The 26,347-nt window shown below is 37.4% G+C and overlaps 1 protein-coding gene across 1 annotated transcript in view; it reads left to right on the plus strand.

Moving 5' to 3' along the window:
• PDGFC (platelet derived growth factor C) overlaps window positions 1–26,347 on the plus strand; it is a 129,827-nt gene that overhangs the window by 68,561 nt on the left and 34,919 nt on the right. The window contains exons 2-3 of the mRNA XM_054824164.1: window positions 7,821–8,016; window positions 25,061–25,241. Of these exons, the coding sequence (XP_054680139.1) occupies window positions 7,821–8,016; window positions 25,061–25,241 (377 nt within the window). The remainder of the gene's footprint in view (window positions 1–7,820; window positions 8,017–25,060; window positions 25,242–26,347) is intronic.

Genomic DNA, 26,347 nt, shown 5'->3' on the forward strand with positions numbered 1-26,347 from the left:
TCTGCAGGCGAAGAAAAAATAGGATACAGAAAACATCAAAAATATTATGTGGTGGATTGATGCTCTGCAATGTAGCAGAAAAGACAAACGTTAAGAGAGGTCTTGTTGTAGGAAGATGAGGAAGTCTTGATGACCTCGTGCTGTTGATGTGTGAAGGTCAGGTGTTTAGGCTGATTATATCGTCTGCCCTTGATACTATTGATTGTGGAGATGTTTACTACCTGCCAATCCTTGAAAAGGCAGAGGGAGTGATTCATCCAGAATGGTGGCTTTTTCTTTTTCCTTTCCTTTCTTTTGCATTCTTTCTCCCTCCATCCCTCCCCACTTAGGAACTAAAAAAAAAAAAAAATAGTTCGAGTAGTTAGATATTTTGTTGTGGCAGCTTCTTGTCATCACAGTTCCAGGTAGTACTTGTGCATTTAGAGACGATATTGTAAATGAATTGTAAATAATTTAAAGTGAAGAAAAACAGGGATATAAACAGCTGTTCTTTTACTGTGCATTCAACAGGTATTTTTAGTTCTATCTCATTCATCCTGCCTGGTGAACTTTGAATGATTCTTCTACTGTATCTAATACAGTAATGACATATAGATGAGAATCAAAAGCCTAGCTGTTATGCAAACCATATATGACTAAAGAAAAATAGTGAATAAGAATTATTGTGCTTTTGAAGAATTTTACTTCAGAAAATAACATTAAAAATTAAAACTTTGTGCATCGGTGATAAACCGATGTGCTTACTTCTTGCAGAAGTACAGATGTGGAATCAGATTAGCTTCTCCGTTTTTTATTCTGCCTGTATTTGGCAAGGAGACACTTTTTATATCCAGTCTGTAATCTTTTAAATATGTATGCTTTTACAGTTATCAATACTGTTGCATTTCTGCATAGTAGTGCACCTACTAAAAATTCTGTTCTTACTGGGATTAACTATAATATAGTGCCTAGAAAACTTCCACAGCACTTTCTGCTGGAAATGTTATATTCTTATAGCCTCTTCATTTGTACCTCCAGCATATCTCATGATTCTGGATTATTTCATTATATATCTACGTAGTTTTGAGCTGGAAGAAGCAGCCAGAATTTTCTTTCCTTAAGTGATGCCTTATCTGTCTGAGATGACTCGGGTCACTCAAGCTAGCAGTTTAGCGGAAGAGGATGGAGATAGGGAGCAGTCCTTGACTAGAGTGTATATGTTATATGACAGCTACTTAATGTATATTATTGTTATTAGTAAAAAACTGAAGCAAGAACAAATATGAAAAAATACGATCAAAATGACCAGCTTGACATTTGTTTTATCCGTAAAAGAAAAGAAGGATATTGCTATAATAAGTTTAACTGCTAGTCGTCATATTGCAGAGCTCTTTGTTAGGTTTTGAATGACTGGAATGTATATTTAATATATGAATATGCAACATACTAATAGTCCCATTTTTTCAGGATAACTATTGGCCAGTGACTGAAAAAAGCATATTATAATATTATCAGTCCATTATAAAATAATTATTCCAATAATAATTATTCTAATATAGATAGAATTCCTTTCATATTCAAGTCAGCAGGAGCTTTAATATTGATTCCAGTGCAGCCAAGACTTTACATGTGGACATTGGAATAAATGCTTATTGAAACACTCTAGAATAATTAGATCTTAGAGCATGTGATAACACAAAAAAGTTACCTCATCTAACATTTAGCAAAAGGAATTCTTTATCTTGGCTAAAATGTAGCTTTTATCTAGTTTTAAAAGATATTGAGAAGTTCAGGACTAAGATCACCTTCCAAAAGAGTTTGGTCTGAAAACAGGTTTCAATACTTCTATTGCAAGAAGATTTACTGTGCACAAACCCCCCTGTTTAATTGCCATCCTCCTCTTTGAACAGAAGCCAAAGCACTAGGCAGAGGGCTGGCAGAATACTGGAAAGTTATAAAGCATAAACTTGTAAAGTAAAAGTATAAACTCATTTTTGTTTCTTGATGCAATTTGGAATCAAAGAAGGTTTGTTAGTGTATGATTAGTCATGATTATCTTCTGCAAGACATTAAGTCATGCAGTTGTTTGGAAACTATTAAATCTATTGCTCTGTTCCATGCTCTGTTCTCCGATGATGTCTCCCCCCCCTTTCTTTTTCTTCCTTTTGTCCTTCCCTGTTGGGCCAACTGCCAAAACTCAGGGGTCCTGAAGATCGATTAGAAAGCTCTTGCTTCTCTGCTCAGTGTGCAGTCCTTCATATAATGTTCTTTACATAGCTTCAGCAGAAAGACCTTTAGCCAGCAGTTAAATAGTATAGGATATTCAGTGCCTAAGGTAACAGTACAAGTTTGAACTCAAAATAGTAACTGAAGAAAAAAGGAATAGATTAAATTGTAGGATTTAAAACAACAAATACAATCCTCTATACCTTCATCTTGAGTTGTGTGAACTGGAATTTTTTTATATGGCTTTTCAAGTGTATGAGGTAAGTATGTGTCAGAGGAAGGAGTAATCTAAACAAGTTGTAATATTTCTCCTACATGTTTCTAATTTACTTTACATCCGTATAATACTTTATGTGTTTGTATTTGTTACATTTGCTAATTTAGGTAATAAGTACCTGTTTAAATTAGCAGATTTCTGGTTTGAAGTTAAATTTCTCATGTTGTGATAGTTGATAGGTCATGTGTTTATATTATATGCTCGTGTGTGTTTATTACAGGTATGTTCACGTCTCTATATATTTATTTCTTACTAATACCTGAAGAATCATGTCAAGATTTCAAACAGGTAGCTGTATCAAAGCATAGAAGCTACTCAGAATGGAAAATCTATAGAAGACTAGATAAGTTTTGGAGATTTAACCCAGAAAAGCCACAAACCATACCACTCGGGAAAGCTATATTAGGAGATAGATACAGCAAACCTCTATGAAATTTTCTTTGCTCACTACTTGCAAAGGTGATGATGAAAACAAACCTTGCGTGCTTCAAAAGCATTTCTTGTGGTACTTGAGGCATAATGGTTTGGAAGAACAGGCTGCTTGTTAAGTAGGCTGAAAATTGGCTGGACTGCCAGGCTGGACGGCTCACCACCTAGCTGTTGGCAGGCAGTGAGCGGAGGATGAGGAAGCCGGGCCTGTTTAGCCTGGGGAAGAGAAGGCTGTGGGGCAGTGTAATAGCAGGCCCCCAATGGCCTGAAGAGCACTTGCAAGGGCGACCAACTTAAACTGTTCCTGGTAGCGGTGCAGAGTGTAAAACCAAAACAAACCCACAAACCCCCGTGGCTAAAAATTGCAGTTTGAGAGGTTCAGATTGGACGTTAGGAGAAACATCTTACCTAGGGAGAGCGTGCAGCACTGGAACCGGTTTTCCCAAGGCCCTGTGGAGTTTCCATCCATGGGGGGTTTTGAGTGTTGGCTAGAAAATGCCAACCCTCAAGCAGGTGACCTGCTGTGGTGTGGGCAGGAACAGTAACCCAAGCCGGAGCTGGGGCTGGAGGTCTCAGAGGTCCCTTCGAAACAGCATTGCTATGATTGAGTGGCTTTGCCCTGATAGCCACTTTACATACGAAAGATATCGAACAGAGCTATTTGTCTTCAATTTTCTGTCAGTAACAGACCATTTTCCACCTTTTCCGTTGTAGCCAGCAAAAGAGTTAAATTTCATTTTGACTGTTACATTCAGATAATAGCTAAGTGCCTGGAGGCGACTGAACCAGAGACAGAGGACAGAAGGAGGTACCCCTGTATGCCTCTAGTTACTACTTCTGAAAGAGGGCTTACTGCTTTTTGAAAGTCTCGTGAAAGAGGAAGAAATGGCATGTGATGTTACATTTCAAAGAATTTCTTCTACCAAGTCTCGGTTTCTGTACGTGTGTGGAGTGTAGTAAAAATTATATGGGAATGTTTTCAGGAAATCCTTTTGATTACTTTAATTAAAAAAACCTGCTTCCCTCTGAAGTTCTGTGGTAATGAACAAGTAGTTACTGTCATCTTTTGTTTCTGAGTTTTAAAGCAGAGGACTCACACATACTACAACATTACTGTATATCTGAAAAAGCTTTAATACTAATTTATAAATATTTAGAGTTGAAACTTTCCTTATGTTTAAATTTGGCTTTTTTTTTTTTTTAAAGCAGTCATAACCACAAGTGAGCTAAAGCTGCTTCTGAAGGCCTAAAAGTGATTTTCATAATTAAGGGCTATTGAATGAATTACAACAAATAATATATTAGTAGTACATGATTAGCAATACTCTCATCTTGTCACAAAATTAGTGCGGGGTTGCAAAAAGTTTTAAAAATCAATTTTACCAGTATTAAGTGATCTTTTAAGTGAATCTGTGCTGAGGCCGTTACTCCACCTGTGGTTCTCCTCTCTTCTCCGGCAGCTCCTCGCCTGTCTCCTGAACTCTGTGATTTGTCTGAGTTTTACCCATGACCCTTGCTAAAATGTAATGATTACCATGTAGTAAGAAAGAGGTATTTGCTATATTTAAAAAGTGTCAGTGCTGATCTTTGTGAAATGTGTTGTGCCTATGGGGGGAAGAGACCTACTTTGAAGTAGGCAGGAATGAGCTTGTCTAGTCGGTGGGTTTAATTTCAGTTTACAGTGGCATCTGCTGATCTGTGTGGTGATACCGTGGTTTTTCATCTGCGTTACCACATCGGTGGAAGGGTTAGGCACTGCCGTGCTTTCAGAATGCCTGGAATCTTGTAATTTTCAGGGGCAGACTTCCTCCATTGATAGATATATAAATCTGGTGATAGCATCTTGTACCACATCAAAGATGACTGCAGCGACTCATTCTTCAACTTCAGGCTCTGTTAAGTGTGTGCTGTCCTTTCCTAATAAGCATAACCGTGTCATATCTCTGGGTCAGCTTAGGGATTTTTCCCATCTAGTGTGCCCCATTTGCAGGACTTTCTCCTGCAGGTGATGTCACTTCCCCACCTTCTAACAAAGCTTTTTACTGGAGATGCAAATACATTGTTTTGGTCCTTGTCTGTCCCCGCTTCCCTTGTATGGTATTGTTGCCCCGTAGCTGAGATGGTGATTTGCCTACTTCAGTCCTTGCCTAAACTTCAACGTTGTTTAATGTTCTCTGTACAGTAATAATCTTTTTTTTGGGGGGGAAGGTGGGACAGATGGTTGTTAATAGAAAGGCAGATAGATCACAGCAGCTTTGGAGTTACACAGCTGACCACTGTAAATCTGAACTTGTTACTCCCTTTTAAGTGTAACTTGGACTGATTTATCCCTAAAATAAAGCCAGGAATTACAAAGTCCTTCCACAAAGAATAGAGACTATAGTCTCATCTTAGCCACATTCAGGTAGCTGTACTCTTCACACAATTTCCTCAAAAGAAATGTTCAGAACGTACATGAACTTGGTAGGAAAAGGCTAGCTTTTTGTGGTACAATGGTATGATTTATATAGAATGGATAAAAAGGAATATTGTGGCTTATCTGAAGACAAATAACAAGCTTCATTCTCTGCTGACAGCAATTACTTGCCTTTGTAGTCATACAAAATAATTCTTTTGTAAGAGAAGAAATTCCACTGTGTGAGAGCAAATATTTGAAATGGAGCAAGTGTTGTGTGTGGGAATTTGATATGTTCATGGAACACTGTTTTGTGCTAAAGTAAATAGATATTTTTCCTTTACAAATGGAGGAGCTGAAGATACCGGAGATGCCGCAACTTCTGTTCACTAAATTGTCATATGTCTTTTCTTTCCTTTGCTCCTTTTTATTGACTTCTCATTTGATATGCCTGGACTATTTAGAGTCCTTACTTGCTGTTGTTGTTATTGTCCTGATGACACAAATGAAAACACTGTCTTCATGTGTTGTGAAATATAGCATGGTTTGTAATCCTGTGTGTGCTTTTAAAGACACGACTAGAGCGTCATCAGACATCGCGCGTTGACACGTTTGTCTGAAATGGTGGTCCTTTACATACTTTGGAAATATCACTCTGGTGTACTAATCTCTGGGAAAGTCATTTTTATTATCGTTGGCTCCCGTGTTTAGCATGCAGCTCTGAGCTGATATACTATACATTACGGAAAAATGCTTGTGACTCCGCTATCAAAAGCCTAATGAAATTTGGAATCTGTTTCTTGGGCCCTTTTTTTGTACTTTACTTATTACTGCATGCAGTCCCGTCTTATTTGTACACAAGGCAGTCAGTCCTCTGCAGGGCAAGACCACACTCCCATCAGTTTTATATAAGCAGCAATTTCACTTAAAAGAAAATTTACCATTTTCATACCACAAGTAGAAGGCACCAGTCCATCAGAAGGCAAAAGTCCGACAGACTTTAAATTACATTTAAGTATAGATTAATTCTTTTAAAATAGCAATGTTGTTTCTATGGCCTTCTTTTCTTGCAGTACATTCATTTAGCTGTCAGCCTTTACATGTAGCTATAATAAGGTACAATTACAGTGTATGTTTTCATTGTAGACTGAATCGTATGTCTTGCATAGCTTCAAATGAATGCTCTGCATAATGCTGGTTATAAAACAGTCAGAAAAATAAGGTAAAGTAACTGCAAGAGACAATGAATAGCTGAAAACAAAATAATATTAATAACTCTCCAGTACAAAACTGCAGGCTTATTTTGTTACTAAAGTTATTAACAGGTAGCTCTGAGAATTCCTATGATTTACTGACTGAAATGTCAAACCTAACTGTATACGGGTTTTTAGAAGAAGTTAAAGAGAGTAAAAGTCATGTGCCATAGCATAAGGGGGGTTTTTTTCATTTGATGGAATTAAATTTCGTAGTTTAGAGATCTCATCATTGTATGTCACAATGTTAAAATGTATCCAGATTAGGTCAATGCCTGGTTTTTGCAGCTAAATATCCTATGCAAGCAGATTCCAGCTGCTGAATGTGAATTCCTGTGAATATTGGGCACTTGAGAATGAGGTTTCTTGAGTTACTGTGAAGAGAGTTGTTGGGGGTCTGAAAGGCACAGCTGCTGCTCACTGAAGGAGTCCTTTCCTTTTGGTAATTCCTCGCGGTTATGAATTCATAACCTGAAGAGGTCTTTTCAATAGTTTCAGTGTTACTGTGTGCTTTAAAAATCAAATGCATTTGGCTTATTTCTTTTGAATTAACTTGCTGCCGCATTGTAAAACATTCATGTGATTTTACATGTGTTAGTCTAACAACGCTGTAAGGAATTTTGAGGAATGCCCTCAATTGAGGCTTGTCAGTAAATGCCTACTTTCTTACACTTGGTGACTTTCCCAAGTTTCCCAAGTATGTCCCAGTTTCATTCCTGTAGCGGGATAACTTTGTTTTGATACAGGCCTCAGGAAGGAGGCAGGCATCAAAGTCCTTATCACTGGACTCAATAAGTGTTAGACAGTCTCCTTTAACAAGAAACAAAATTAAACCATCCCTTCTGTGGTAGGTGTGAGCAGACCTCTCCCTGTCCCCTCGTGTGATCTCTGTGCACTCTGCAGTAATAAAGAAATGAAACCGTCAGCAGGCTGCATGATGTAGTCCCTTGGGCTGCCAGGCTTCTGTGAGGAGCTCAGTCTTGCATTCAAGTGTTTGCAGTCACATTTCTCTTATCTCCACTTGAACTTCTGTTCTGCTTTCTGAACAATGGTTGAGGCTTGGGTTTGAATAACTTTTTGCCAGCAAAGTAATACTTACCACATTTGGGTTGTTCTTACTATATAGATTTCCCAAGCAGAAATTCCTTGCAAGATGAAAAGCAAACAAACCAAAAGTGTCTTTATCTGTGCATAGTATACAAACACTTTAGGAAAAGGAGAAGAAATGACTATTGATGCATCTGTTTTCTCTTTACTATAGGTGTGCAGGATCCTCAGCATGAGAAGATAATTACTGTGACTACTAATGGCAGTATTCACAGCCCCAAGTTTCCACACACGTACCCACGCAATACTGTACTAGTGTGGAGATTAGTAGCAGTAGATGAAAATGTATGGATACAGCTTACTTTTGATGAAAGATTTGGGCTCGAGGACCCAGAAGATGACATTTGCAAGTAAGTTATTTTTCCTTTAACTTAGAAAAATCTAAAGGGAGGCGTGGGGGATGGAACAAAAGTGTTTCTCCCAGTTTTGCAAAAGTGTGACACCTGCATGTCAATATATTTATCAAATGCATCTTTTAAAGTATTAGTTTATGACTTTCTTTTGCAATGCTAGGGAAGGATTTCATGCTCGAAAGCTTCAGGGTCCCTCCATTTTCCTTCTGCATTTAGTATCTGGGGCCACAGATACATTATGATACAAAAAATGTGAAATATTTATTCTCTCTCAAATAAAAGTTTTGACATCTGGGAAAATATACTTGACAGAAAGTTAGATGAATGAATGTCTAATTTTTACAGAGAAAATTTGGGTAAGCAAGTTACCTGAAGTGAAATTCAGGTCACGACAGACAGTACAATATCCCTGTTCAAACAAACAACTCCACCCTACTGCACAATATTTTACTAGCCTTTAATGGTCAAGTTCTCAGTTTTCTATGAAGATTAGTACTTATAGTATTGCATTAACTGACATTCCTCAATGGTATTGTTTTTTCCCTGACTTCGATAAGTACTCTGCCTGCTCAGTCACTGGCACAGGTTTCTGTAGGACCTGTGGAATCTGTATTTCCTTCCTATGACTCGCAGCCAAAGGCTTCGTAGCTTGGGAGAGAAACACCTGTGACACAACAGACATCACGATGGATGTAGTTCTGAACCAAGCCATCTGATTTGTTGTGGTTTGGATTTTTGTGAGGCAGTAGGGGCTGACATTGTATATGCTTCCTGTGGGTGGGTGAAAGGGGAGAGATCCTGTATCTGTCTGCCATCGTAGCAACACATCATAAAAAAACCCCCGATGTGTGAATAGTGGTGCGTTATCTGACCTCTTTTCAGTAAATTAAGTAACAGATAAAATATGTCATTTGAATGGCATATCCTCCTTTGATGTGTTCCTGGAGAGTTACTTCATGCAAGATTTTTCTTTCAAAGTATTTTTTGTTTTGTTTTTCTGTTTGGGGTTTTATTTTTTAGTACCTTGTATACACATTTAATTTGATTCTTGCTTTCATTTTTTCTAATTAGCTGATATTCAGTTGTTTTCATATCTTGAATCAATTTTTGATAACAAATTTGAATTTCTTAGAGGTTACTTTTGCACTTATCCTTAATTTGGGAGCCAAGGTTAATAACAGATGGACAGATATCTTTCTTTCATAATTCTGAAGGGTGTAATTGTCAAGGCCGTGTCAAATATAATTAAAATACTAAGTGTTATAAACATATGTTTGCTCAGATGAGTGCACTCCCCTTGCACAATAACTCTTTTCTTTAAATGAAAACTTAGCTTGCTTTTTCTTTTCTTTGCACATGGCAGAGTGAAGTGGCAAGTGAAAGAAAATCCAGGTAGGGTGACTCATTCGTCCACTTGCAAAGAAAAAAGTAAGATAAGTTAAAATATTTTTAATATTATAACTAGAAGAGTATTTTAATGGGAGTACATTTATTTTAAGTAAACAATGTGCTGAATACAAAAGTACTGGTCAAATTAAGAAACAGTAATAAGTCACTCATAATCTTCATTCGATCGTAATCTTATCATGCTCGTATTTGTGTAGGGATACCAGGAAGTTGTATGAATGCAATTCCTGATATGTGCACTTTTGAGAACCCATTGGGCTTTTTTGGTGTGCAAGATATGAACCTCTGAAAAAGAGAGTTATATTGTTGTTTTAACCAAAAGAAAAAAACATAGCTAGGGTTTCTATGAAATTCAAATTCAGTAACAAACTCAGTAAAGAAAGACAAAGTGTACCTTGTCTATTGTGAAGGGAGTATTAATAATTGACAAGTTGAGGAAATAACTAAAACACGGAGTGTTTAACTCTGTAAAACAATTCTACACAGGCCAAGTTAGTTACCAGTTATTAAAGTAATAGCTCTTTATAAGTAATGTCTTGTGTTTCTTATCTCTTATAGTTACTAATAAAATTATTTAATCTTTTTTCCCAGTCCCTTCTGTAGAAAAGCTAAAGGGTTTTTATTGACTGCATCCCATACTATTTATTACTCCACTGTGTTTCTGCCGTCTTGAAACACACAAATCAGTATTGTTGCTGTAGAGTACTCAACAGTTTCTCCAAAGGCAAGTTTACATGACAAAGGACAGAATAAAAAATGACTTGAAATTTAATGTATTGTAACTCTGTACCTTACAGTGACCTGATTCTTTAGTTCTGACCTATGGCTGAAGCTACATAAAAACTGCAGCCCAGTAACGTTAGATTGTGTATGAAACAGTGTACAGATTGTACCAGGATAATTTCCCCCCCTTTTACAGTGTATGAGAAGACCTCATGAGTTAACTGCAGTAGTCATTGTCACAGTTTTCGCTTCCTCTACCTGCTGCTTAAGCTGCACATTCTGTGCAATGCCAGAGCTTTCTCCATCATAACTGTGGGCTGTAACGCCCTGTAGTGTCAGCTCACTGGGCTGATGAGAGAAAATACTGGAGCGTATTAATTTAATTGCCAAATTTTTAAATCTCATAGCAATTCAAATATTGCTCACACATAAGAAAAAAAATAAAACAAAAACCTATCCTTCCATATGAGACTTTTTTGCTTAACATAGTTCTGTAACAGGAAAACAACGGTAGTGGTGAATGAGATGTCCTAGAAGTATCCTGAACTATGGGAGGTTTTGCCCATATCTGGCTGAACTGACGTCCACACCTGGATTTCTCAAAAGTCAGTTCTGACATTTCAAGCTATTCTGTGGAGTCTTTTCATCTAAAACGAATACCACATTTTACAGATACATTGAAGGTACCAATCTAGCCTCCACTTGAAATACTTTGCTGAATCTGAACCAGAGTGATCCTGCATTTCTCTTCTTAAACTCTGTTTTTACTTGCAATTCAGCTTACACTATTTGCTAAGGTACAGCATTTGGATTATAGCAAATTCTATGTTTGACCAGCTGTCCTAACCCAGCCTCATCTGGAGCAGGATTAACGTGCATAGTCCTAATTGTTGTGCTAATTGTCACCAATCTTAAGCATGATTGTTGTTTTCCATATGTTTTGGAAACAAAGTTTAAGTTATAGGGTTTTTTAAAATAAACTTCTGATATTTTGCCTATATTTCTCGAGGTGATTTTTGTCCTGGTTTTACAATTGTGATACGTTTGAAACTTCTGCAGTGCATCTCAGCACTGTTTAAAATACAGCTAATGATTTTTTTTAACAATAGTTCTACTTTATCTGCACTGCATCCTTTCTATGGGCAAAATGTTAAGAATCCCACTGTGTTCTTTCCCAAGTAAACACAAACCAATTTACGTGGAAACTAGATCCATGCATGTATCTCAGAAGAGATTTAGGTTATTTGGTTGATAATATAGATATATAATTCTCAGCAATACTACAGGAATTTCAGCCTTGTACACTTTGCTTGATTTCAGTTGTGACTTGCAAAAGAAAAAGGTTATGAACAAAAAAATCCCCCAGCAAACCAAACAAAAAAGGAGAAGGATGCAATCTCCTGGCTGTTTTGTGCAGTACTTTTTAGATGATAGAACTGGCAGTGAATTTTTCTTGCATAAGGGAATTTCTAGCTAACAGAGGCATAGTGGATTTACATTCTGTTTGTCCATCCTTTCTGATGAAGAAAAGCAGCAGCTTTTCTTCTGCTGCTATCATAGCTGATATGACAGGTCATTATTTTCATCATGCTAGCCCCTCAATGCTGTGTTTATCATGAGGCCATTAGACTTCTGTGCTTGACAGCTCCTGTCATCAGGGAGATGCCATAACTCTCCTTGACCAGGAGGGACTGATTTTTGCTCACTTGTTGCTTGTTGTCCAAAATTGTTGCTTTCTGTCTCTGAGAACGTGCAGTGATAAAAGCTTTGGGATAAACCTCTCTGTGACAGGAAGACACAGATTTTGCTTTCTTGCAGGAAGCACATGGATGCTACAGTTGCCTTTAACAGGCAGTCTGATGTTGTGAGTACGTTGTACACTGGAGCATTACAACACAAGGCTGCAATAGAAAAAGGAAAAATAAAAATCTTTCTTACATTAGTATCATGTGCCAAACTCGCTCTCTCCCTGTGCGCGGAATGGCTCTGGTTATTCGTCTTAGTGGTGGTTGCAGCTGTTCTTTCTAATCATCAGATGATTACAGTCTGTTTGACTTTTATTGAATACAATAAAACACAAAAATGTGTCACAAATCCAAAGTGCAATTACTGTAGATAAGATGATAAGGATAAAATACATGAGTAAAAGAATTTGGAACCAACTGATAGTTGAATGATAGATGCCATTTGACCATCATCTTCATTTTAGGAGAGCTATACTAATTTCTGACTCTCTTCACTCTTCTAATATTTTAAAGTCGGAACTATAGTCTGTGGACTATGGATGCATAACTGCAACTCCAAAGTGCTTCAGTAAAAAAGAGGACAGATATTTCGCTTTTGTTTGGCCCTTTGTCATGGAAGCACCATACAGCATCAACAGAGTGCATGTATGAAAGAAGAAATTTGGGATCTTTTTCTTCTAGAGAGATGAAATTCTACCTCCCTGCCCCAGGGAGGGAAAAAAAAAATATAGTTTGTTTTGCCTTGAGTGCATTGTAAAGGCAATATTGACATATGTGAGAAGAACATACTAATAGCAAGCATAGATTAGGAAAAAAATGTAACTCTTCACACAAAGTATTAATTCTGGGGCTTTTGAGGGCAATGAGTTCCTTATCAAGGTCTAGTTCCAAATAAAATTGTTTTCTGGACAGCTGATGGGCTGTCCTTACTGTCAGACAGTCTTAAATGTTCTGGTGGACTGTAATTACAGGAGGTGAAGTTATCTCTCAGGTAAGAACACAGTTCAAGTTGGCTTTGAATAACTGGACAAAGACCTTCAAATGAACTCTGTTCTTAAAGAGGAACTGGTGCAGACAATGTTTGTGGTGACACATGTTGCTAAGCAGGTGGGCTGCTGGCATTTGTGCTGCTTTTTTATTATTTTATTTTTTAAATGGTTAGGATGAGTTCTAGCATTCAAGTGCCTTAGATTAATTGAAATACTGATAGGAAGTAATTATTATGAAATAGCTAATTTAGGCTGAAGTCCTTGGTAGCAACACTGATGTTTTACTAGTGGCAGGAAGGTAGCATTTTAGGAGCAGTGTGTAGAATACGCCATAAAACTTCTGTTAAGGCAGGTGGTGGATTAATTTCTTCTGATGTTTGTGGGGTTGTTTGTTTTGCTTTTGATTTTTAGTTGTTCAATCCATTTGCAAGACAACCGAATAGTGAGACCAGTCCAAGAGAGGTTTAAATGCTCTATGGATTTACATGAAGGATGAGAGTGGGGGATGGAGATCAAAGTTTTTAAGAAGTTAGATTAGTTTAGGATCCAGAGCCCTTTGGTTATCTAAAAATTGATACTACAAAGGTTATTTCTTTCATGTGAGTTCAGTTGTAACAATATTACTTCAATTTAATGAATGCAGAAGAGTCCAATGGACTCATACATCCTGCTTTCCTATGTTTTGAAGAAAAAATGAGTGGGTTTTCATACCAAAAGAAGTAACTAGATCTGTTTCTTTTCTATTCTGATTTAATCAAACAAAAGTGTAGTTCCTTGTACTTTTTTTTTATAAATTTATTTTTTAAGAAAGCTGTTTCTTTTGGATTTTCCATGATTCCAGAAAGAAATCTTTCAAACACTAACTCATTTTTCAGCTGTTCCCATTCTGCTGGTTTAGCTACTGTCCCTAGTTCACACTGTGGCAGAGGTGTGTACTGTGTCAAGAAGTATACGCATTCTTTTGGGTTCTCTACTGCTTATTAAAAGTTGCTTAATACCATTCTTGTGATAACAGTTTTGTAACTGTGACAAAGCAGATATGGCAGGCAGTAAAAGATAAAAAATTAGAAAACCAAAACACAGTGTAGTTATAACTGAGACTACTCTGTAACACACATTTCTTAAGTTTCAAGAAGAGAAAACTCAGTTCTGCAGAAAGGTTTATAGCTGCAAAATTGTTGTCTCTAAGCAAATTGGAACGCAACACGAGAAAGGGAAAGAGACAGAGATGCTTCTCTGAGCAGAACGGGAGGACAACATAGCCTACATGATGCGATCAGAAGGATATGCTGTGCGGACTTAGGTGCTATCACTGCATTCTTGCCCACCCACTTTTCCCTCCTTTACAGTAAATTCAGCATTCATTTTTAGTGTCCACTATTGCTAGAGGACACTATAATGGATATTATTTCATGAGTAATTTAAAATCTATTTTCACAGCCCAGATGAGTGTTAGGAGAGTGATTGCTGATGAGTGGGCAGTTGACATAATCCCTTACTCCTTTTTCACACTGGAGACTACACTCAATGACTTAAAAAAACATTTTACACTCCTTAAAATTCCTTCCTAGTCCTCTCAAACTCAATCAAGCTGTTTGGATACAGTGAACTATGTACACAGTATCAAAATATTTTTGTAAACGGTCCTAATCCTAATTTATTGCTTCTAAAATTGTTTCATGTTACTGTAGTTGGCTGTGTTTCTAATGTTGTAGACTGCTGTTATTTTCTTTGAAAATGTGTGGCATTGCTGGGTCCTGCTTCTGTCTAGGGTACTCTGGGAACAGTTGTTATTGATGGGGTTCCCCTGCACCTTCCCCACCACTTATTAAAAGATAGAAGTAAATGTGTGTTACAAGTGGGCGCGAAAATACGCTGTGAGCCATCCCCACCTGAGCTCAGGGGTGTAGACAGAGCCTGCAGCCGCCTGCGGTTTCTGGTGGGGCTCTCTTAAGTCCTGATATCAAAAGAAATGCAAGCTGCAAAGGCAGGCCCAGCAGCATAGTCTAAAGTTACCCTGTGTAGTGTCTGTATATTCCAGTTTATACACAGCATGCACTCCCTCCCTGATGTTTTCTGGTTACTGAAAGTCTAAGTACAGTTAAGCCCATAGGCTCACCGTCAGGCTTATACGCAGCTTTCTCCTGTTCAATCAGCAGGAATAGCAGACATACCAGCTGTCCCATTCCTAGATGGACGGTTGTGTTGCTTCACCTGTTGCTCAGCTTTCCTTTTTTCTCTTCCTTTCCTCTCTCCCTCTCACTAGATGCTGCGGTCGCTTCATTGTCTGTATTATCAACGTTTTAACAAAGTATGTTGCTCACTTGAAATTGTAGTTAGATAGCCTTACCTGCAAATATTGTCAGTCAGGCAAACCGGTAGCAGTCCCGTCTTGTGCTTGATGCTGTTCCACTAGGATAAAGTAGAAGTGAAATGTAATGCAGTTTACACTAATCTGTTCTCATCTGGTCATCCGGATATCTGAGAAGATGCATGTGCATGAGAAATTGCAAAAGGGAAGATTACTTATTATAAAAAAGGTTAGATGGTCATGTGGGAGTGTCCTAGGGGTTTTATAAGGTAAAATAAATAGATCTTTTCCTTTTCTGATGGTAACATGAGAACAGGGAGACCAGTAAACTAGCAGCAATTATTAAGTAGTACTCTTTCAGACTAGCCTTTGATTCATATGCTGTGGTTGGATTAAAAATAGGTCTGCATGATTTTATGACCATTAACTTATAACTAGGTAAACTGAAGTGAGAGGAAACTCCTTACACTCTTTAGGTGAATAGTGATCTCCTGCTAGGGTTGGGAACACATTATTTCTGCCTCACGCAGCGTTATGCGACTGCTCAGTTACATTACAGGGATTTTTCACTTTCTGTTCAAGTCAGTTACTAGCCTGTCCTGAAGCAGGATATTGGACTTCATGACAAATGGTCTGTTCTGGATTGGTAAATCCCGTGTGCTAGTGTAGCAGCCAAGAGACCATATGTTATTGTATCGCTGAACTAAAGAAATAAAAGTGTTTTCATTTAAATAAACATAGATAGAGCCCCAGTCTCCCTTGAGGTAGGCAGGAAGGAGGGGAAAGGAAGAGGGGACCCTGACCGGGTATGTGATGCTGCTGTATCATCAGAGCGTGCTTGAGGAGAAGGGGTGCTGCCTGCACTGCCCCAGGTGAATCTTCACATGCTAAAAATGCCCTTTGGGAATTCTTTTTGTTGTTCTTTTATAAAAAAAAAAAAAAGCTTTTGAATATTGTTAGGAAATTACTTAACCAGTAGTTTTCACGTCATTGACTGGAGCCATAGCTACATTCGATATATAAGGTTGTGCCTAAACAAAAAAAATTACCATTTGGCATACTAGAATAAATATTTAAAATGCTGCTTGAAAAGCAATTGTAAAACCATGATTATGGATTTGCAGAAGCTGAAAAAGATACACTGACCACTGTGAACAGTGTGAGTAGAGGTAGAAATTTTATAGTAGACTAAAAAGAACGCTTTACAACCTTGGCTGTTGATGTGAACACTGAGCTCCCCTAATGTTTTTGGTTTTGTGCAAAATATTGATCTGTACAGTAGTAACATGTGATTTACTATGATCATTGTAATTCCCAAGATAAAATATACTAGAGTTTACAAAGAAGTACTGGGAAAAAGTTGGTAAGGCGTTTCATTCTCCAAAATCTGGAGAGTGTAGTACTGTATGATGTAGGATACACACTGAGCTGGTACACTGTCTGGGGGCAATGGGCTGCCTCTTTATGGAAGGAAACGTGCTGTGGAGACTATAGTGTCCAGTGCAATGGGACCCTGAATTCTGATGGCCATTTCCATGTGGTGTTGTACTGTAAGTACATAATAATAATAAATTGCATGGGTATTCCTTTGGGGGGGTGTGGGGAGCAAAGAACAGGACTACCATTAAGAATACTCTGTCTTATTACCAATTTTGTTAGATGCATTATTATTTCAATTCATAACTTGTGCAAGATACTAAAGAAATCTGTGGTCTACACATGAAGTCACTAGGAGAAAGCAGACAGAGGTGAAATAGTACAGGAAAATGTTTCATGTAGATGTTACCCATTTTCTAGTCCTTGAAAAATAACCTTTCCAAGTGATGTGTTAGTTTTGTGGAAAACGTAAAATCATCTTTTTTACCCACTGTGTTTTATACGGCTACAGGAGAATCTGTAGACAAATAGGAAAAAGGTAAGGGTAGCATAGTAACCCTGAGTGATGGAAACTCATGGAGACTTACTCTCCATGGAACTTCTTTCTTTGGATTTTAAGATGAAGGCCAAAGTAAGTAAATGGATTGGGGTATCGTTTACATGCCAATGTGTCAGTATGTTGTTTCCAAGCTCTTCAATTTTCCCAAATTCATCTTTGTCTTTGATATATAGTAATAGTACTGTTGATATGAAATTTCATGTACTTTTTTGTTTTGTATCTCTGTTCTGCTCATAATGTGCCATTTTTAGACCAAACTTAATCCTTATTTAAAGAAAGCCAAACACATTTCTTATCCTGACTGGCATTGGGAATACCTGCCATTCTTTGATACAAAGAAGATAAGCATACGTAGCTTCTAAGAAATTTGGCAATCAGCCTTTTAAAAGGAGGAGTTTGGGAAACCATCTTTGTTCCTTCTTACCTTCGCTTTTGATCTGCAGGATTATAGTGTCTCTGTCTATAAGATTCTTATTCAAGTGCTTGAAATAATGTATCAATAGAAGTTATACCAGTATAAATTAGTTTGTAGCACAGGTTATCTAAGACTGAATTCTGTGGTTGCTCTATTCCTGAAAATACATATTTACATGCTTTATCCATATCAGTAGTTTAACATATGTTAAAATAATTACAGCATTGCTGTCTGAATATAAAATTGTTTTGGTTTAGAGCCTGAAGTACATTTACCAATGTATCTAGTTTACACTTTCTCATTCTTGTGGAGAAGTTAATGCTGCTTCCGCCCTAGAAGGCAGAAGTTACCTTCAGAGACTACGGGATATTCGTGTGCTTAAGATGGAGAACCTTAAGTACTCTCTAGTGTGCCTAGATACCTGTCATGATGATTTATTTCCTAAAGGTGTTTGTGTGCCAATTTACTAGTCATCAGGGAAAGTATATGTTTTCAGCAATACTCAGTTTGTCAATTGGCACTGAAATAAGCTTTTGATACAAAGGAGAGTTTTGGGGAGGAGGGGGAAGAGATGCATTTTTTTGGAGTTGTTTTTGTGTTATGTGCTTTGCCTGTAGTTCACCAGGCAAGAAAAGCTACTACAGAAAATGTATGTGTCTCAGCTTCACATCATGCCTGAAATTTTCAGCAGATCCACAGAAAATGGAAATATGTTTTCTGGTAGACTCATGAGTGGTAATGCAACAGTTAATTTCTCCAAATCAAACAACCAGAGCATCCTTTTCTTTTCATGAAAAGTGTTCAAGTGTTTGAAGAGTAGAATTTGGGGTTTGAACTCTGTCTTGTTTTTCCCTTTCTCTTGCAGTGTTGTAAATGTATATTTATGATCAAAGTGACTGGCAGTGGATGAAGGGGAAGAAAATTGAAATCTTAAGGATTAGACTTTTTTTAATGTATTCTAAATAACGAGGTAGAAATACAGAGAGAGTTGTGTGGTTGTGTTAGAAGCCTCAGGCTGTTACTAATCAGTACGAGGAAAGATTAAATAGAGCGCGCCATGGCAACCATCTAACATTTGTGAATGAATCTGTGTTTCCATAAGGCAGTTCTTAATGTACAGTACTGCATATTCTAAAATAAATGTATTCAAAGTAGTTTGGCGCAGAAACTACAATCCATATTTGGTGAATGGCAGTTAGAAATGTTCTCTGTTTATACCTTGAGTATCTTTATTTCATGGAAAATGTAGACATGGCAGGATACTTGGGGTTTTTCTGCTCATTTGCAGTATTGGCTGGAAGTGATGTCTATTGCTGGAAGTGATATTTGTGTATAATTAAACATCATTTTCTGAGTACAAAACCCTGACCTCATCAGTTATTTATTTGGACTATATCTGGGTATGCTGTTTCTTTCCAGTGACTGTTAAAACACAGTTACATGTAGAATCAGCAGATACAGGTACTACTATGGAAATTTATTTCATGTCAAATCATTGCTGTTCCATCATCTTTTCTCTCTCTTTTTTTTTTTAATGTTAAAACATCAAGAATGACAGACTTTGTAGAACATAACTTCCCCCCCCCTCCCCCCCAACTGTTGGATAATCTGTAATGATATCCAAAGGAGTTTCCTCTCATAGTGGAAGGCACTGCCAAGTCCTCCTAAAAAAGGATGAATGCTAGGAGTGAATTGCCCATGCATGCTGTGAGCCTCAGGAACTGAAGTCAAATGATTCTGGGTAACTTTTTTCAGAACTTCCTTTTGGAAAGACAAAATCCAGAGGGAACATTTTAACTATTTAAAATTTTATATCAGATAGTCTTCTAAAACCAGTTTTCTTCCAGCATTCTGTCTTTACTGTCATTCAAAGTAGCCCCAGTCAAATGTTTCTGATAATGTTGAGCAGAATTATTTTTACTGAGCTTTTACCCTGCAGGGAGTATTTGCTGATGCTGCCACAGGGTCACCATTTCAGCCAAGGTGCCTTCTCCTTTCCCTTCCTCCAGGAAACTTGGTTTCTGCATCATTTGAGTTTTTTCTCTGCCACCTGGCTGGCAAGTGGAGTTACTAATAGTTAACTTTTCCTGATGTGCACTGCTAGTGGTTTGTGATTTCAGGAACTTGGTATTGACTGGACTGAATGGGCCGATATTTTTTCAGTCTGACGTTCATGTAGATTTTGCTGTTTGGCAACAAATACAAACCATCATGAAATAAAATATTGCATTTGAAAAACAAATAAATTAATTATACAGCTGTTCTGAAGCTCACAAACTTGTGTGGCAGGTGGTTGTACTACCAGGCCTGGCCGTATTGGAGGGGGAAAAAAAATAACGAAAGCAAGATTTCCTCTTACATACACTGAAAAATAGTGCACGAGCACCTGGAGTTTCATTATTACCAATTGTGTAATTTTTGTGTCACTTTGATTTTCATCTCATGTGCTGTGTCTTGTATCTCTGTGCCTTGGTCTTTGAGGAAAACTTACTTTAGTCTCAATGAGAGGGGCAGTATTGGTAATAAAGAAAGAATTTTCTCCACCTATTGAATGAATGGTGAAGTGCACTCTTCCTTTTACAACTGTTGCTACATCTGTAGGTTTCGTAGTTTGCCTGAAATCCACTTTTATTTCTCTAATCCAGCATGCCACCCTCTCCTCTTCTTCGGTTCCTCCCATTTCCCCCCTGCCCTTTTTCATAAGCTTTGCATTCCCCTTGTCCTGTCATGCATTTTTGCTGGAGACTGTACGGCGTGTTGACCTGAATAACAGGGCTGGCTAAACAGATTGGGTCTGCCATTAGATACCGTGGATTTGAGTGCCTCTGTCATGCTCCAGTCTTCCCTTTTCCACCCAGATAAACATTAATCTGCCCATCAGAGCATTACTGGAGAGTTGGCCTGACCGGAGGAGGCCTCCAGAATTTATTGCAAGTGAGGCAGGCAAGCTTTGAAAAAGTAGTCTTCAAGCTAAACGTTTGGCCTTACTTCCCTCTGTATGTAAATATAGTCTTTATTTCACAAAGAGCAATATTATTACTCACAGCTGTGATTTAAAAGTGATCTAAGAGGTGAAGATTATGTAAGGTGTTGCCAATACTCTTACAGTTTTGTCTATGCAAATACACAGTTAAGGCAAATTATGGAAACCCAAAATTTTGTTCCATAGGAAATTTAAGTATTTTGGTACCAAAAATGAAAATTTTTTCAAAAGGAGATGGAAGAGAGGAAATTTTCTTTTAGAATGATGGTGTTAAAATTTGGTTTAGAAAAAAATGAAAATTTTATTTTCATGAAGACAGTTTTTAGTAATTTCCAATGTTTCTAAAATTGAAGCTGTCCAAATATAAACCATCTAAGTTTTATTCAATAATAGTTTGTCTGGTGAACTGCCAGGGGACCTTGAATGCTTTTGGTCTGCAGCTGAGGTAGGTATTTTGGTGTGCTGTGCCGGCACCAGGAAAACCTTGGAATTCCATGTGCTTTAAAACAAGTTGGAACAGAAATATTACAGTGTCCCACAGGATGCTGTCAAAAAAAAAAAAAAAAAGAGACAGGGATTGTGATCAACTTCCTATTTCTTAATTTAAAAAAAAAAATAAAAAAAATAAATAGATTCTTATCAAAGGGGGAAGGAAAATATATTTCACCTTTCACAAGCTGTTTTAAAGGGTGTGCTAGATTTTTGTCTAGCATACATCTATATAGAGATGGAAAGATCCAACATCACCAATATGACAAAGTGTTTTACCTCGTGGGTTTCTGCTTCTCACGTTCATTGATATATTTGTGGAATTCCGAAGGCAGAGGGAAGCCGCAAAAGGTCACAAAACTGCAAGCCAAGGTAAACAGCCTGTCAGAATATGTTTAGCAAATGACAGTGTAAACCACAGAAAAATATAGAAAGGAGAAGAAAACCTATTTCCTTGGAAAATACACTTCCTGGTTGGAAAGGCATTGATGTTTAAAGTCGCTTGCATCGCTGCCTTGCTCTTTTCCAATAAATTGTCTTTGTTCAGGTTGTGAAATCAGTCACAGTCCCAGGTGCCTAGGCCATAGGGAAGAGGAATACATGTTCTCCAACAGGTATAACGGAAGGCATTTTGGGCATCGTGTCTAAAGGCAAAAGCATCTTTCATCCCAGGAAAGAAGACTGGACTACCTCTTTGGCATGAACGTTTCTTAGTAATACTTGAATAAGGCATTGAACATAGATGCAGCACCAGAGCATTTCTTTAGTCATTGTCAAAGAGGGTTGTGTTTGCTCCTTTGTGCACTGCACAAAAAAGGAGGATTCTTTCTTTGGTTCAATGTGCATTTTAACTTTTTTCATTCCATTGCAGGTGGAAAATAGATTCTCAGTCCTTGGTTATTTATCCTAGTTTTCTTGTGTTTCAAATACAAACTTTTCTTGATGGAGAAATAAATTTGGATGGCTATGCTATTGTCCCCACTGGTTTTTAGCCCTGTGATGTGAAGCTGCAGAATTATGTAACACAATCTTGTAAATGCTAAAGCATCTGAACCACTTTGGTTTTTACTTTTCACAGCAAGTTCAGACTTCAGTCCAGATGTGCAAAGCGAGGAATTTTAGTTGCACAGAAGATTCTTTCAGCAGGCTGTTGCAGCACATTCAGCCTAGATAATTGACAGGAAGAAATTTACTGGCTAAAAATGTCCTTATGTCCAGGAAACATGTGAGGGACTTGTTTCTTTTGATGTAGACAGAATTTCTAAAGGTTTCCCTTGCTGATGGTGAAATACCTATAGTGTGAAGGGAACTACACCTACGTCTGTGTTCAGCAGTGAGAAACCAATACTCATGTCATATATTTGCTTTTGAAAACAGAAATTTTTGTCTACAGCACCAGACTTGTTTGCTGAACGTAAAAGAACAGAAATCCTTTATAAGTCCTGAGGGAGACATTGCAGAAAGGGAGTAATCGTTATAAACTGTGACGTATGTACTGCACCATGTTGCCATAAGAAAGTTGCGTTCTATTGGCCTATAAAATAGGTTTTAGTAAATACCTTAAATAGTGATATTAGTAATTGTGCACACTTCAGTGCAGTGCTAGTGAGTGCTATATAATGATTAGAGTGTTTCCAGATTGATCACATGGAAACAAGTGGATTTCTGATGATCAGAATGGTATTAGAGTGGGGGAAGTGTGATTAAGAAACCTCTCGATCAAGGTAATACTGAACACACAGAGAATAATCAGAATTTTTTTTTATTAGAAAAGACAGCTTGCTTAGAAAGACCACATACAAAGATCAAGGAGAAAAGAATTGAATATAGAAGAAACACCCTGACGAACAGAATTATCTGGATCTGTCATGTGCATCAGAAAGTTGAATTTTATTTGGGTTTTTCATAATATTTTTCTACTCTATTTTACCTCTCAACTAATAGAATTAATTAGCATTTATTTTAAGGGTCTAGGATTTAAACTGTGAAATTTGAGTTTCTCTGTTACTTCAGGGGTACCAGAAGACCAAAGGGTGCAATACAAAGTAATCTCTAAGTTATGTAGAAGCACTAACACCTATACTATGCCTGACCCCCCCATACATCTTAAGCTTAAGGCAATAAGCACAATGATTAACTTATTCACTCTTCACAAATCAGAGTAGTAGATAATTATTTCATATTCTTAACTTAAAAAATAAAAAGGTTATCTTTAGAAACTTCATACGGTAATCTTAAAAAAAAAAAAATCGGTACTCAAAATCAATTTGATAAAAGTCTTGAGGCTTGAAGTCTTAGTACAATTAATCTACACATTGCCTTTGTAATAAGTTGTATACCTGATCATAAAGTAAAAACACTGGTGGATTAGTTAAAGGAATTAGTGTTTCAGGGGAAAAGATGATGATGATGATAAAGTAATTAGTATCATAAGTTCAACAAAGATTTAAAACTCTGGTACATGGCAGTAATGGATTTTGAACACAGTTAATGAGCATATTCATTGCATTCATTTTTAATTAAGTGGAAAAAATACTGGTCCTTTAAACGGAGATAATAAATGTGCAAGTCAGTCTTGCACAAACATGCAACACAAGAATTTATTGCCTGCTGTCTAACTAGGGAACTGGGAATCATTATAAAGATTAGCTTTACTGAAAAAAAATCCAGAAAAAGCTTTAGTAGAAAATGTTTATGAGGTAATAATTTTCACGTTAAATATTGCTTGGCATATTTGGTAGAGTGTGTGCGCATGTTTTCTAAAACATGAGCATTTGCTATCATCAGAGGTAGGACTGTTTGTACCCTTGAAAAGGTTTCAATGCTATTTACCAATTTAGATTTACACGAGATGTATTTAGTATATGACTACACAGGTAAAGAACATAAAAATATGAGAAATCTTGACACTTTCTCAGCGATGTGTTACGCTTGTGCTTAGCCTACAAGCTGTGGTTTAAAGGTAAGACGATGACTCAGAAAGCTGCAGCTATGAACTTCCAAATGCTTGCCGTGCTGGAAGCGATGCTCTCTCACCTTCCTGAACCAGCGGGCCCTGCTGCCGATGGGGCTCCGAGGGTTTCGGGCTGCAGCAGGGGAAACCCAGCTGAAATGCTTAGTGTTTATTCTGTCAGCGGGCAGCTGGGGAGCTGACATGAAACAGGTTAAAGCACTGCAACCAGACGTACCTTTTAGAGCAGTGGCTTTCAATGGTTTTATGACTTGGGAACCCCCTAAACATTTCCCAGTGGAAGTGAGGACCTTTGTGTGGTGGATTGAGTCTTACTGATGACAATTGACTGGCGTTTCTTAGTTACCTTTCATGGACCTGTTTGAAGTTGTTCACAGACCCCCAGGGATACCCAGACCACATGTTAAAAACGAATGAAACTAAATCAAACTTTACTACGTTTTGTTCTCTCAAAGCTCCCAACCCATATCTCTCTTGCCAATATTACCAAAATACCAGGTTCATTCTGACACACAGTGCGTCTAGGTCTTTGCTCAGCAAATGACTCATTGGGATATGCATAAACCCAAAACGTCCTTCCAAGTTTCTGTAAGCCACCTTAACCTTCAAGGAGCTTATTTGCCACTGATATTGCAAGAGGGCAAGTTTTCCGTCCCAAAAAGCCCCTGAACTTTCACTGGTGAGATGCAGTATACTGCTGGTGATATTGCGGTACGAGTTACTGTGCCACGCTTAGGCAATTTCAGTCTTTGTTCTCTGACTTTATTCTGCCCTATCCCACATGTTGTAAATGCTTTCCGTAAAAGGAACAAACAAAAGCATGCTCATGGGTCTTTTAAAAATGCTAACTCTGCTTTTATTTTTTTAACCTCACTGCATGATTTTATTATGTCTTTAAGCCAGTAGCAACTTGGAAGCTAAGTTTAAAATAGCTGGCTTTGGTAGCATACTTCTGGTATTAAAAAAAAAAAAAAAAAGATATTGCAAACTGCAGAGTCAGTCTATTGATTAAAGCAGGAAGTTTATAGAAATTTTATCAGAAAATAAACATTTTATTTTCTTTTCTATTCAGGTATGACTTTGTAGAAGTTGAAGAGCCTAGTGATGGCACTGTTTTAGGGCGCTGGTGTGGTTCCAGTAGTGTGCCAAGCAGACAAATCTCCAAAGGAAACCAGATCAGAATAAGATTTGTGTCTGATGAATATTTTCCTTCTGAACCTGGATTCTGCATCCATTATACACTTCTTATGCCAGTAAGTAACATGCTTCAGATTGGAACATTTCAGGAAAACAAAATCTTTGAAGTGGTAGCTCAAAAGAATCTTTTAATAGCTTAGGATTAATTGCTGTTTATTTCTTAATAATAATAATAGTGAGCAATCTGTCTTCCAGAATTGTACATTTTGTTTCTGTTTTTTAACTAATCGAGTGTTCTTGTGGTTCTTCTTGGATGGCTTTGGAAGTTGTGGGCTCGGTTGTTTGTGTGGAAACTTCAATAAAATGTTTGCATTCCTAATACATCACTGTGAAAAAAAAAAAAAAAAAAGTCTAGCTTTGAGAAGAAGAAAAATCAGCGTAAGAATCAACTGTGTGACATTTAAAGACCATTGGGAAGTTACAAAGAAGATTGAAGAAATTAATGTTTTTATTAGTCAGCTGCTATTAGACATACACAGCTAAATGATTATACCTAGTTCAAAACCAGAAAAGTTCTTATGCTTCTGAACTGTTTTATTATAGTGACAAAGCAGACAATGCATAATACTCATCTTCCACTGCATTTTCCCTGGAAGCTGTACTTTAGACTTCTCTTGCTTAATGCTTGTAAATCACAGGTATTAAACAGCAGTCATTGTCTAAAATGTGACTATTTTCACTGTCAACAGATTTCTGTTGCCTTTGTTCACCAAATGAAAGATCTGTGATAGCAAAGGATGTTTATAGATTTTTAAAGATGAGATAATGTTCCGAAACATTAAAGTGGAGCAGAACAGGAGTTGACTTGTTCTAGAATAGGTATTCCATATTTAAAGAGAGTAAGGAGTATTTTTGTTAAATTCCTCATAATTCACTTTGTGAATCTCCTAAGTAGTCTTGTGGTCTGTGGTATTTGGTTGGTGGAAAATATCTGCAAGCTCAATAAAAAATTGATCAAAAGAATCCATGTTGTAACCTCACTGACATGTGCTTTGCTGAAAATGCATTTGGCTTGCTTATTGCTTTTGCCATGTTTGCTGCTTCTCCCCATTAGCAAAACTTCAGTTACTGAGAAGAAGCAAAACACAATTCCATGTATCTTTTCAACAATACATAATCTTCTACGTAATACATTTAGCATGCTGACGATGTCAGTGAAGTG

Source organism: Grus americana, chromosome 4 (genome assembly GCF_028858705.1).
Source record: "Grus americana isolate bGruAme1 chromosome 4, bGruAme1.mat, whole genome shotgun sequence".
Lineage (NCBI taxonomy): Eukaryota > Metazoa > Chordata > Aves > Gruiformes > Gruidae > Grus > Grus americana.